This window comes from Diabrotica undecimpunctata, chromosome 2 (genome assembly GCF_040954645.1).
Source record: "Diabrotica undecimpunctata isolate CICGRU chromosome 2, icDiaUnde3, whole genome shotgun sequence".
Taxonomy (NCBI): domain Eukaryota; kingdom Metazoa; phylum Arthropoda; class Insecta; order Coleoptera; family Chrysomelidae; genus Diabrotica; species Diabrotica undecimpunctata.
This window is the reverse complement of record NC_092804.1, coordinates 144234468-144248045: the sequence shown is the minus strand read 5'-3', so window position 1 is coordinate 144248045 and position 13578 is coordinate 144234468. Positions and strand designations below refer to the sequence as shown.

At 32.1% G+C, this 13578-nt stretch overlaps 1 protein-coding gene across 1 annotated transcript in view; it reads left to right on the top strand.

The window, feature by feature from the left end:
- Nucleotides 1-13120, top strand: part of alpha-Man-IIa (alpha-mannosidase 2) — an 80982-nt gene extending 67862 nt beyond the window's left edge. The window contains exons 14-17 of the mRNA XM_072523625.1: nt 274-407; nt 810-1085; nt 3926-4222; nt 4362-13120. Of these exons, the coding sequence (XP_072379726.1) occupies nt 274-407; nt 810-1085; nt 3926-4222; nt 4362-4505 (851 nt within the window). The 3' untranslated portion in view covers nt 4506-13120. The remainder of the gene's footprint in view (nt 1-273; nt 408-809; nt 1086-3925; nt 4223-4361) is intronic.
- The last annotated feature ends 458 nt before the right edge of the window (nt 13121-13578 follow it).

Below are 13578 nucleotides of genomic sequence, written 5' to 3'. Positions count from 1 at the left end.
GTTTTTAATAACTCTTCTAATTTTTGACATCTGGCCAGAAAGTAAAAATTGACTACAGTATCGGTATCCTAGAGAATTATCAGTATAGGTAGTTAAACTACGAGATGCGGCAATTTAATTCTTAAATAATCTACAAAAAGAACAGTATAATTACTTTGTTATTCGTTGTGATATAGGTTAACATACTATTGTGATTAGGTACTCAATTTATTCGACATTAAATAGCAAAGATAAGACAAGAATTTTAAATGTTCATGTATTTTATATTTTTAGGTGCTGACGGTTTGGGAATAGAACTTCATAACTTAGTAGATATCACGAAAACGAATAATTTCGAAATAGTGATGCGGCTATCAACAAATCTTAATAATACAGACGAGTTTTTCACCGATGATAATGGTTTACAGGTAACCGTTTCTCTGTTATTAAAATTTGGTTTATTTCTTTATAATAAATTAAAGGAATAAGTTAAAGACATATATTTGTGCACTACATAGAGTAAGAGAGACCAAATTAAGGTTTTAAATAATTACATAATGTAAATTTTTATTATAAATAATAAACCAATTTGATGTATGTAATTATTAGTTTTGTAAAGCAAAGTAATCTGTTTTCTTTTTCAAAACAAACGCTTTTTTATGTAGATATATTATCAAAATACATAAGTTTAAATACTTAAAATAAATTGATGAAATTTCCTTTTAGAGATCACATAGAAACACTAAAAATTATTGTAATGAATCAAGCAAGTTTAAAATAGTGCTACATTGTATATCAACCATACGTTCTTACTAATATATTTCTTGTAGATTTTAAAACGAAGACGATTTAAGAAACTTCCACTGCAAGCTAATTATTATCCAATACCAACAATGGCCTACATTGAAGATGAATATACTAGACTCACAGTCACTACTAGCACCCCCTTAGGTTGTAGCTCTTTATCACCTGGTCAGATTGAAGTTATGTTAGACCGTAGATTAAATCAAGACGACAATCTAGGATTAGGCCAAGGAGTAATGGATAATGCTCCTACTAGGCATATTTTTAGACTACTTCTAGAACAGAAAAATAGTAACTGCCAAGTAAGTTCAGTAAAATAGTATAATTATTAGTTTGTGCTTTTGTAAAGTAGTTACGAAGATTATATTAACGTATAATTGTTTTTTACTGGTTCGGTAAGAAGTTCATAATGCCATCTTAATCCCGTACGTAAATTTGCCTTTCAACATCATTGGTGGGGTTTCTGCTTATTATGAGTCAAAGCTTTCATTAAAACTATTCCACATTTCCTCCTTCTCCGGATATCTGAAGGATGGACTCTTCTCCATCCGTAATTCCAATATATATTATATCATTCTTTAGGTTGTCCAGGTAACTTGGTCCTTTCGGCAAAAAACTTATCAATAATGTACTTTTGATAGCAATAACTATGGAAGAACTAAGAATAATGAAAAAACATCATCAGAAAAAGGACTGAAAATTAATTTAAAAAAATAATGACTAATACAGAAGACATATCAGTAATTACCATAGGCGGAACAAACATGGAACACGTTCAAGAATACATTTACTTAGGAGGGGTGGGCGGTAGTTGGAAGACTTTCATTTACTATAAAAAAATACCTTTAAAATTAAGAATAGTGTCCTCAAGGTGAGCGTTTGTCAATCTTGATTCATATTTGTTCTTAAAAAAATTCAATTTTGGAAACGAAGTTTCACAAATAAATGTGAAGCTAAACATAGTAGCAAGGTAAATAGTCAATTTCTTACAGTTTTCATATTTCTCTGGAATATGTTTACTCTGAAATTCTTGAATAGATATAGTCTTATGCATTTGAACGAAATGTCTTCCTGCAAGTCTATAATCTCCATTTGGAGCAAGGAATAATCTCCTGCTGGACCAAATGCAAAAGGTGCTCTTAAGAATGCCGACAACTTTTCTACCTCTGCAAAGTTTTCAAATCTTTCTGCGAATTCCTTTTTAAGACCTTCCATGAAATCTAAAAATATTGGAACGTATATTTCTGATTCAGAATTATTCTTGTGTTCAAGAGTTGCTGTAAAGTTAATTAGTTATTGACTTGCAATGTCTTTTTCAAAAATATTGAGTTTGCGACGGAACGAAACACAGTTTGTATCAGATCATCTATTAATTTCTTATTACCTTGTAGTTCGGTATTGATCATATTTAAGTATTGCAAAATGTCTTTCAGGAAAGCCACAACCCACATACTTCTTTCGTCTGCCAGGAACTCCAAATGCCTTATTGCTTCTTGGGTATTCAATTTTTCTAAGAAGTTATTTTTTGTTTTATTTGCCAAAAACGGTCAATCACTTGACCTTTACTTAGCCAACGAACATGGTTGTATTAAAGTAAGTCAGAATGCATTGAATTACACTCAGAAAAACTTTGAACTGCCTGTACTGAAGAGCAGAATAACACCTCATAAAATTAATCAACTTGATCAAGTTGTTCATTACCTCTTTCAGAGTGTCACTAAATTTCCAACATAGGGCTGCCTGTGAATTGCGCAATAATAAGAGTGTAGCCCAACATTCTTTTTTTATTCGCTTTACAAGCCCCTTTTTGCCGACCATAGCTGAGGCCGGCAGCTATGATCGGCTAGTTGATTTTGCCATGAACTCATCAAAAGTCTGAAATAAATCTTCTCCACCAGTCTGGCCATTAAACGGCAAGACTGCAAGCAATTCTTCCCTAAATATTTTATTTTCAATATAAAATGTTACGAAAATAGACATTTTGTTCGTCGTCAACAATATCACATGATTCATCAAGTGCTGTGACGTTTTACAAAAGTTCGAGTAAAGCCCTTTTATTGTCTCCAGCTAATATTTCGGTTCTTCTTGCATTTTACTGACAATGGAATACCTTGCATACATTAGCATAATTTATTTAACTATCTTGGAGTCAGAAGATGGCTTCTGGTGTTTATTGAGCGTCCGACACACACGCAAAACTGCGTCTGCAGATTTTTTTACTCGCGCATACTTCGAAGTAGTATGGACGTGCTTTTTTATAGGAAGCTATATATGTCTTAAGATTTTCTTGGCGAGCTCCGCTTCCCAGAGAAAACTTTTGCTAAAACTGTTGATGGGTCGTTTCACAATGTCTCTTTAAATTAGTACTTTTAATATGAGCGACAGTTTTATTGCATACTAGGCAAACTGAAACAGCGCAGATCTGTCAGGAAGCGTAAAACAATACTGTTTAGTGCTTTCATTCAAGAACTTCCCATTTTCACTCTCAACTTAACGCTTTTTACGATCACAAGGACCGACAACCACTAAAACACTCACTTGCTCTCAGCTCTACTACCTAACTACGACTGGCTGGCTAATGTCGGCGAGGTGGCAGTGTTGCCAACTCTACGTGTGGATGCCCAATCGAAGCGGAGGCGGTATTGCCAACTCTACGGTGGCAATCAAATGTAGGATAAGACTTTTAAAAATTATATTTAAAATTTATGTGATTGTAATATTAAAATATTTTTGACGGTTGAGTTTTCGACCTTTTGTGGTCCGGAGTTGTACCGCGGTCCGCCAGTTGCCGACCGTTGCGCTAGTGTGTAATAATTTTGATTCTGTTCTTTTTTAGATTTAATTTAATTAGATTTACAAATGGTTTTGCAATAATAGAAAAATAATTTACATAATAAGCCATGATTGTTTCCTATTCATTGAATTTTTGGAAAAACGCCATAGACCAAAATTAGAACTTATATTGTAATAGTAATTTTTACTAAATGGCTTTTAATTTACAGTATGTTGTTACACTTTCATAATATCAAAAGTATACATTAATTTTACCCTGACAGTGAGGATGTTAATGTTTCCATATGTTTTATTTCACCGAAGAAAGCATTACCTATATATTGACTATTATTTTTTTAAATATGTTTAGACAACTGCAAAAACGCATCCAGCAGGTTTTCCAACTTTGACAGCATACATGGCATCGCAATCTTTGTTAAACCCAATGATTAGGCTTCTCCAAGCGAATGATGACGATACAGTATCAAAAAGTTATTACGTTCCTATGGAAGACTTCGGTGTAGATTATGCTATGCCTTTACTTAAGTCTAATGTAACAACACCCAGAGGCAGCTCAGATATTGGAATAGTGTTACATAGACAATTCTTGGATCTTTGTTTTGGTGACAGAGAGTTATTAGAACAATTTCCGTTGAGTGATGGACGGGTATGCATATTGTTAAGTAATAATGTTAGATTTTTATTACATTTAGATTGTTTTTTACTTTATTTTTTTTACTTTTTACAAAATACAATTAAAATCTTTATAATTAATACATAATTTTTAACCACACAATTATTTGCAGGTTTCTATTGATGGACTCGTTCCCGCAAGCAGACTAAAGAATATATCGCAAGCATCTCTATCATTCCTACAGCTAAATCGTGATGTAAAAGTAGAAAATCCAATTAATATATGTCCGATGGAAATGAAAGCGTTTGTTGTGTGAAATGAATAATTGTGTGTTTGATTAGTCAATTTTTTTATTGTTGCAATATAGTATTGAGATTAATAGAAAACTGAAATTTTCTACGCGTCGTAAAGCATATATATTTTTTGATTATGGTTGTTTGTGTTTTTTCAGAAATTTTATTTTTACAAATACCTGAATTAGCGACACTAATTTTAACAGTTAAATGTAGTGATACTTTTTTTATTCACAAAACAATATGTTATGTATTAAGAGATTTTCAAATGTCCGTGTTTTTTGTTAAAATTTGACTACATTTATGCGCACCTTTACTACAATTTTTTTTATTTGTAGCGTCATTAATGTTTTTAAACTATTTTGTCCCATTTGTCGATTTTATTCGATTTGTACTTACATCCAGTGGTGAGAGTTGTACATAAAAAATGTAATTAAATACATGTTGTAGATGTACATACAGGGTTGAAAAAACAAGAAGTGCAGCTACAGCAGATATACTTTACAACGCAGGAATTCTTGAATATTCTATGATACATACCATAGTTAATAGACAGAGAGCTGGTAGACGTTTTTTAGAAATTATCTGTAAATTTTTATTTTTATTATAAAAAAACCTAATTTTAAGCAAGTTGAAATTTAGACAGAATAATATTTAGAAATAAAAAAAGCAAGTCCGAGAGAGTTCGCTATGAGTAGGCTGAAGTGTGAGAGAGATCATGTCGACCGGCTTAATTGAAGCGTAGTGCGGAACGATCGGCTTTCGTAAGACAACACAACTTAAAGTAAGCGTGTAACTTGATAAAAAAAATACTGAGGCACGTATTTGGATATAAGTGTTATTCTGATCATTGATTGATGCATTAATATAAACAATATATAGTAAAATAATTATTTTTGTTGGAAAAATCTTACGGAAGAGCTGTACGGTGTTATCTATCCATCAAAAACTTTCACCCATGTATAGTGACACTATATTTAACTAAAAAAGGTTATTACACATCATGTTCAATAGTTCCTCATTGTTGTCCACACTTTTTGTAAGTCACGTGGTTTTGAGAAACAGCGTATATCCTCAGCTATCTGCCTACTCATAGTAATATCCCTTACTATTTGAGATCACCTTATGGATTAGAGGTCGCTCACTCACTGGATGGAGAGTTTAAGTGCAGAAAGTAAGTGGCAAGATATTCTCTTAATCCATGAAAGTAGCTCAAGATAGAAACCGATGACATTAGATAGTTGCTCGTACGGTAGAAAGTCACAACCCCCCAGAAATGAGGAAACGACTAAAGAGAGAGAATTTAACATTAAAAAACTCTTACTACCGTATAAAGCCATGTACTAATGTGACCTGTCTTTTTAAAAATTTGTTTTTTTTTTATTTACAAATATTATTTTATACAAATCTTAATTCAAACCGTTTGACCAAAATTTATGTCCGATAAAATTATCAGGTTTACTAATTTTATATTTTGTTGAATGCTTAATTAAAATATATTAAAATTTAAATTCTATTATAACTTTTCTGCAATCTGTCCGTCTATAGGCGGAATCTGGTCGACAAGAACCTGCTGTTGTATGGGCTCCTTCGTAAATGGCGTACCGTGACGCGGTGGCTGATGTAAAATAAGCTCTCTATTTCTTTCTCTCTACCCTCTTAGATTTAAAAGGATAACATTCAATCCGATGTTGGGTAATATGTGATTTATGTTAAACGTGAATTTATGTAAAAATCAAATCGTATCTTGTTTTTACCGACCATTCCAAACTTTTGTGAGTTTAAGCACTATCGTATCTAATATGATCATGCCATGACCATTTGCTATGATCATATATTGGTAGTATAACTTATTAACTGTATTTATGAATGGGAAATTTATTACTAGAAACTAAATAATCAACTCTTTAATGTATTTGGTTTTTTGGTTAACATTTTTCTCACATTTTTTTTACTACCCATCTATGGAAATAACAATTTGCATATTGTGCTCTAGTTACATTTCATTTAGAGTTTTATCCGAATTTATCCCAAGTTCTTCTATATAAATTTTTATAAATGTTTTTGGAATCTGATAAAAATATTCAGAAAACATATGAATACCTATATTACTTCTCACCACTGGATAATAAATTATAAAAAATTTTATTAATTGTGATTTATAAATGTATTATATAATAACAAAGTAATTTACTTTTGAAAACCAGTTAACAACAACAAAACAGAGATTATATTCTTTTGTGTGTTATGACAGAAGCTGAAAATTTGTATATCTATATTTACAATTGAAGGAAATCTTTTCGCTGATTTAAAAAATTATTTATTAATATATAGTATGTAGATTATTAGTACAATCATTAAGTAGATACGTGCATTATAAAAACGTATAACATAATATAAAAAATATAAGTATTGTAATTTAAAACTAAGGATAACAAAATGTTAGTCGAAAACGTCATCTGAAAATGGAAAAGGATTTATTACATCCTTCGCAGATGTCTTTGATGGGGAGTTTCTTCGATAGTTAACATCTTTTTAGACTTTAAAATATTGTGATGGAGGATGGTTTTTTTTTCTTTTTATTTAAATGAAAACTTGTTAGATAAATGGCATGGCATCTATGGTAATCTTAATTCCCGTTCCATAACGGGGAATACATTATTTTGTCTTTCAAACTTTGTGATATCCGTAAAACTACTTTCCAGTGTACATTCGGTTTGTTTTAAGAAATTTTTTCCTCGAAAGATTACGACATTTTTTGTGTTTTGTATAAGCCCTTAACACATTTAATGATACACTGATTAAGTGGAGAAACTACCACAATTGTGTTAGTTGGAATAAACACCACTTAAACGTTTTCATTCTTGCAGATGAAATGAGAATGGCCATAGGCACTATTATTAATTATTAACAAAGCTTCCACGCCTTGCACATACAGTGTAGGTAAAACTTTATGGTCGGTATGGTAAAATTTAACAGGATATCTAACGCAGATATAAAATCATATTTTCAGCGAACAGACAAAGATAACAATCATATTTCCCCTTGGTCTCCCCTCCATATTTCTTATTGCTGCCCATTGCCCAATAGTAAGACGATTAGTTCCGATTAGTTTCGATTAGTTCCGATCTGAGATCTCTGGTTCCGATCCTAAGAAACTAGAGGTGAGTCGTTGACATTTTTATCGGAACCGTTTTTCGTAAACTGTAACTAGTTGATTGTTTATCAGTAGTTTCAAATAAACCAGTACACAAAAAACATATTGGCTATTATATTGAAAGAAACTAACGAAGGATATATTTATTATAACTTAAAAAATAAATTAAACAATACAAATAGTACTTACATTTACATGACACATTATTAAATCGCGAATCGTCTAAATTGACATTTAAAAACATACGTTTTTCCACTTTTCTTGTTGTTTCTTCTTTTGTTTAAAATTAAACCAGATTTTGAACATGTGTTCACAATGAATAGATTTTGTTACAATACTACAATATTTTATGAATATAGTGGTTAAGTTAGGATATACATGGCGATGGTTTTTCCACCACTGTAATGGACAGTTCCAATCACCATTCGAATTTTTTTGTGGGTAATATCATCAGACAAATACATGTCGACTTCTTTTATATCTCTAGATACAGGTGTATGTTTAGATGAGTCATGTCTAATAAATTCATCAAAAATACACCATGGACTTAAGTCATCTTTATCAGTTTCTTTTTCTTGTACTGGTTGATTTTCACTAGTACAATCTTCTTTTTCTTTTTTTATAGAAGTAACCAGCTTCTTAACTCTTGAACACGTGAACACATGTTCAAAATTTGGTTTTAATTTAAAATAAAAGAAGAACACGGTTAACAAGAAGTAAAGTAGAAAAACTTAAGTTTTTAAATGTCAATTTAGACGATTCGCGATTTAATAATAACGTGTAATGTAAATGTAAGTACGATTTACTATTTGTATTGTTTAGTTTATTTTTCAAGTTATAATAAATATATCCTTGATTAGTTTCTTTCACTTCAATAAATATACACATAAACCATAATAGCCATTATGTTTGTTTATGTAGGTACTCTCTTATTTGAAACTACTGTTAAACAATCATAGTTATTGTTTACGAAAATCGGTTTAGTTGCGTTAAGGTCGATTCTCACTATACGTTCCATTTACTTTCCATATCCGTGGCTTTCCATTTACATAAAATATAATTAAACACAAATCATATAGTATATGCCCACTTTCCGTTCCGTTTACCTACCATTCCCGAAGCCTCGCGTTCAAGATTACCGGCCACGTATTTTTCTGCGACAAGCTGCGATGTGTCGGGTACGGTATGGATAGTGCGAATATTATTACATCGCGGTTCAGTCTAAGTTGTTAAGATAAATATGAATGACGAAAAATTGATAGAACTTATCAGGCAAAATAATGCCTTATATGATTTTGAAAATAAAAAATATAGCGATAATTCATTTAAAGACAATATTTGGTCAGCTATTGCCAAGAACTCGATGCCACAGGTAAGTAAATTTTAAAATTATTTGTTTGTTTATGTGTATAATGCAAAATCTTAGTAACTGTGATACTGGATGACTCAGAAAAAGTAATTTTTGTCTACACAACTGAATGTGGAAGTTGTTTCCACTCTAATTTAAAGTTCATTGAGAAAAACCAGACTTATTGTAAGTAAACGCGACGTCTACTGAGAATTGTGGTTAAAATAATGGGAGGTATATGGAACGGGTATGGAAAGTAAATGGAACGTATAGTGAGAATCGACCTTTAAGAGCGTAGGCGCAAAATTGCAGGCCAATGCTTTTTAAATGTATTCATTTTTTTCGAATCCTGAGAAAACTAACAAATATTTTTGAAAAATTTAAACGCAGAATGAAAGGTGACATTATTGCCGAGGGCCGAAATAAACAAAAAGTTTTTTTGAATGAGATACTTAAAATTCAAAATCACACTAAATTTTCTCTTTTTTCGCCCCTGTAACTTATTAAAATAAACATTATAGAAGTTTTCAGAGACTTTCGGCCCTCGGTAATAATGTATTCTTTCATTCTGCGTTTAAAATTTTCAAAAATATTTATTAGTTTTCTCAGGATTCGAAAAAAAAGAATGCCCACCTCTACTCATTCGTTACCTGTGTTCTACTTTGATTCGGTGCTTTGACTACGCGACATGAGACGTTGCCAAATAATTTCGTATGAAGGTTTTTTATTGTGGTTTGATATTTCAATTTATTATTTTTATTGCGAATAAGGCACAACGTGACTTTAAAATAAGCTTATTTTGATGTTTAGATTTCCAATTCGGACATCGTACTTAAAATACGAAACATTAATAAATTTTATTTACATAAAACGATTTCCTAAGTGGAAATCAAAATGTTAAATTTAACTTATTGAAAAGAAAAATTGTGGCAAATTTAAAATAAAAAACAGTAAGCTGCCATTTAAATCAATTCGCCCAAATTTGATTATCTTAGAATGTTGTTAAAATGCTAAAAAGACAACAGGTCAAATAAAACCAATAAGTTTGGCAATGTTGAACTTCTCCTCTTTTCTTAGTTCCACTAATGCTATTTCGACGATATAATGGACTGACCTAATATACCTCTCTCTTTTTAAATAGGTGTTTCTCACTCCATCTCACGTAAGATACATACCGACCATAAAGTTTTACCTACACTATATTGCTAGAAATCAGGAAGATAATGTTTATTGTAAATTTTTTTAAGATGCCGATTTTTAAGACGGTAAATAATCAGTCTTTCAGAATTTACATCCAGGAGATTGAGCTTTTCAGAGTGTAGATACATTTTTGAATCTTTTCTTCCAAAGACGCCTATCTTGTCACATTTAATAATTTACCTATGTTTTTATTCACCATTCTCAGTCATTATATATTCAGAAACAAGGTTGCAGATTTCTTATCAGCAAATGTAGCTATTCCTACAATTGTACCGTCTTTTAGGTAGTATATGTTCCAAAACTTACGTCTTCTCTTCTTTTATCTGACTAAATGAATTATTTTCTAGAATTTAAGGAATGGATCTTTATTAAAATATACGATTAGAAGATGACGTGCTATTTACTCCTTGTTTAGGATTTTGTAATCCTCTTCAGGGTTTGTGGTTGATGTATGTATTTTGTTACATACAAAAGCACGTTCTAGAGTGTTGTGGGTTTGTTGGAGTGTAGCATATGTGATGTGCTTGAAATGACTTTTTTAATCGGGGAGAGAAAAGTTGACTGTTTTGCAAATGCTAAAGCGCTGCTTTTCCAGTTTGAGATCAAAAACATGTATTACAAAAACTCTTGTTAATAAGTGATTTTTTTTTATTAATGCAGGTTGTTAAATATATAATTGCGGCTATTTCCTCCGGGCGGACAGGTATCGTTTTGCAACGTGATTGGGAAACCACAAAAATCTCGCAATGTCCGGGGTTCGGAAATTGGATTAGGTTGTGAGGGTGCGGCATGCCAACGAAGTGGCTTCTAGGCGATCTGCGTACTCGTCTGGAAGTTCGTCGATGCAGGTTTGTAGTATAATTGACAATGGATGAAGTTTTATGATTTTGGGTTTGCGGACTCGTACGTTTTGAAGTTTTTAGGATGTCTTGGGTTCTGGAATGTTACCCATTGATGGTTTTGAAGGTGAGGTTCCTGTTCCGAGAGTTTAACCCCTTGATGACTGTGGCGATGTTTGAGATGTTATGGATTTCGCCGGAGGGAAAGCGCCAACTTTTGGAGTTTACCCTACTCATACGACGTTCGGTGCTCAGAAGATTTCTTTTCTGATAGGCTTTTAAGAGGCAGTAGACGTTCGATTTGTACTCTATAACGGGTCGAATGTAGGTTTTGGTAAGTGACGATGAGAGTTTTTGATTGCGTTTTACGAATCCTTCCCCCAAGTAGACCTAGGAGTTATGCTCTATTTCTTACCCTGTCTAAAGTTACCTTAAGGTCAGCATTCCAGCTGATAATCCTGGTGAATAGGACTTCCAGATAAGTTGATGTTAGGCTGACTGGGAGCATCACATCAATTTCAGAAAGTGCTGGTTTTTAAACGCAGCGTATGACTTTTTCCGATATCGTTGGGTATCACGAAGACGATATTTGCGTTTTCGCATTCGCATTTAATTGAACTTTCCACTTATTACACCATTTTTCGATAACGTTTAATAGCGATTTTGCTCTCTGGAAAGCTCTCTCAGTATTGTATCGTTTTGTTCGTATGGCCGTATCGTCTGCATAAAGGTTAAGTGCCAGGGATGTTTTTGGTGGTAAGGTCAGTGTTATATATGAAGTGCAACAGTGGAGCTAGTATGGAATCTTGTGGGACTCAAGCTTATGGAGTGAAGGGTGTCGAGATATGATCATGTATTTTCACTCCTACAGTTCTGTCACTCAGATAAGTTTTTACAATTTTTATAAGTTGTAACGGTAGCCTTAATCAGCTTTTTGATCAGTCCATCGTGACAGACTTGATCGAAAGCTTTTTGGACATTATGGAACGTGGCTATGGCGATGTTGTTGTCATTTATGCATTTATGGATTGTGAGACTTGTGTTGTGAGATTTATCTTTTATATAAAATAGTTGTCTCCTCTTCTGTACCATCTTTTTATTGAAAATATTCGTATGAACTTCATTCGTTTTTTGCTGTAACACATTTTCTTCAATAAATATTCACGTCTTCTTATTCATATCCCCATGGCTTAATGCTTGTATGTATTCATTGTCTGTTTTATCACGCACTGTAACAGTAATCTTAGCAGTTTTTGCGAAACGAAAAACTTGGACTTAAATATATTATACATTCTTGTACAACTTTGCAGTTCGTGTGAAATATCTTTGGTTTTTTTTTAAGATATTTTAGCCCTGTCATGAAATATTTCTAATAAAGGACACTGCGATATATAAGGCCTTATCAGAAGTGTGTAATATTTATCGCAGGTATAATGTTTTATCTTTTGCTGTTTAGCACGTTTTCCTCCAACCAACCATTACAGTTTCGAGCTGTTCGAAAATAGATTTTCATCTACTTTTACGTCTAACTTATTTCATCTAAAACATAAAAAATTATTAAAAAAAAATTCTAAAAATAAGAATACATCAGTTTCTTTCATAACACCTCAGAAATAATTACAGTTTATTTGGTTACTTTTTTGAGAAATTCTTAATTAAGTTACTAGTTTTGTCGACCATGACGATATATATTTAAACTATATTGATCAGCATTATTTTAGGCAGTTCTCGGAACTTACATATAAAGTTATATAATAAAGTATTAAGATTTATTTTGAACATTTTGGTAAGGCAAACGCCAATCATAGACAAATTACGACGCAATTTGGCCAATGAAGCAGCCGTTGGCGCAAGTCTATCTAAACAGTAGATAACTCAAACAATTAGCATTGACTAACACATCGTAGATGCTCTACTGAAGGCCAATCTTCCAATCGTTTTAACGATAAGTCAAGGTTAGACATGGAAAAACAGGTCTTTGTGAAAATCCAGATCAACGGACTTCGATCAGTTAAAAGTCCGGGTCAGTAATGCTGGGTTCAGGCCTTTATTCATGAAACTTATTTAGGTAAAAGGAATAATCAAATAATAAAAGAATAATAAAATGTTTAAGTATATAAATTGTTCGAACACAGAAATAGTTACTTAAAGATATTCACAAGGAAACTAAGTTCCTGTAGCTGGCTGTATACCATGTATCACAAGAAATTTATTTAAAAATTCCTTTATAAAAGGTATATATTAAAACACCCTATCGGGCTACATCACAGAACGTTTTCGGAATTGATATTCCATCATCAGTGCTATCTGGATGTACATGTTTTGAGCTACGAAATACTTGGGTAAAAACCCAATATCCACTAAATACCGAAGTATTCCTTTTATAAATGAATTTTTAAATAATTTTTTTTAAAGGTGTTGTTCTTCTAAGAAAATTGTCGACGCGGTCCTCAGATCACAGTAGACGTGAAGCAAATAGAGGAGTGTGGTGTTAGCAAATCAGAATGTTCAGTAATAAAACAAACAATGAAAATATATGGCATTAGAAATCA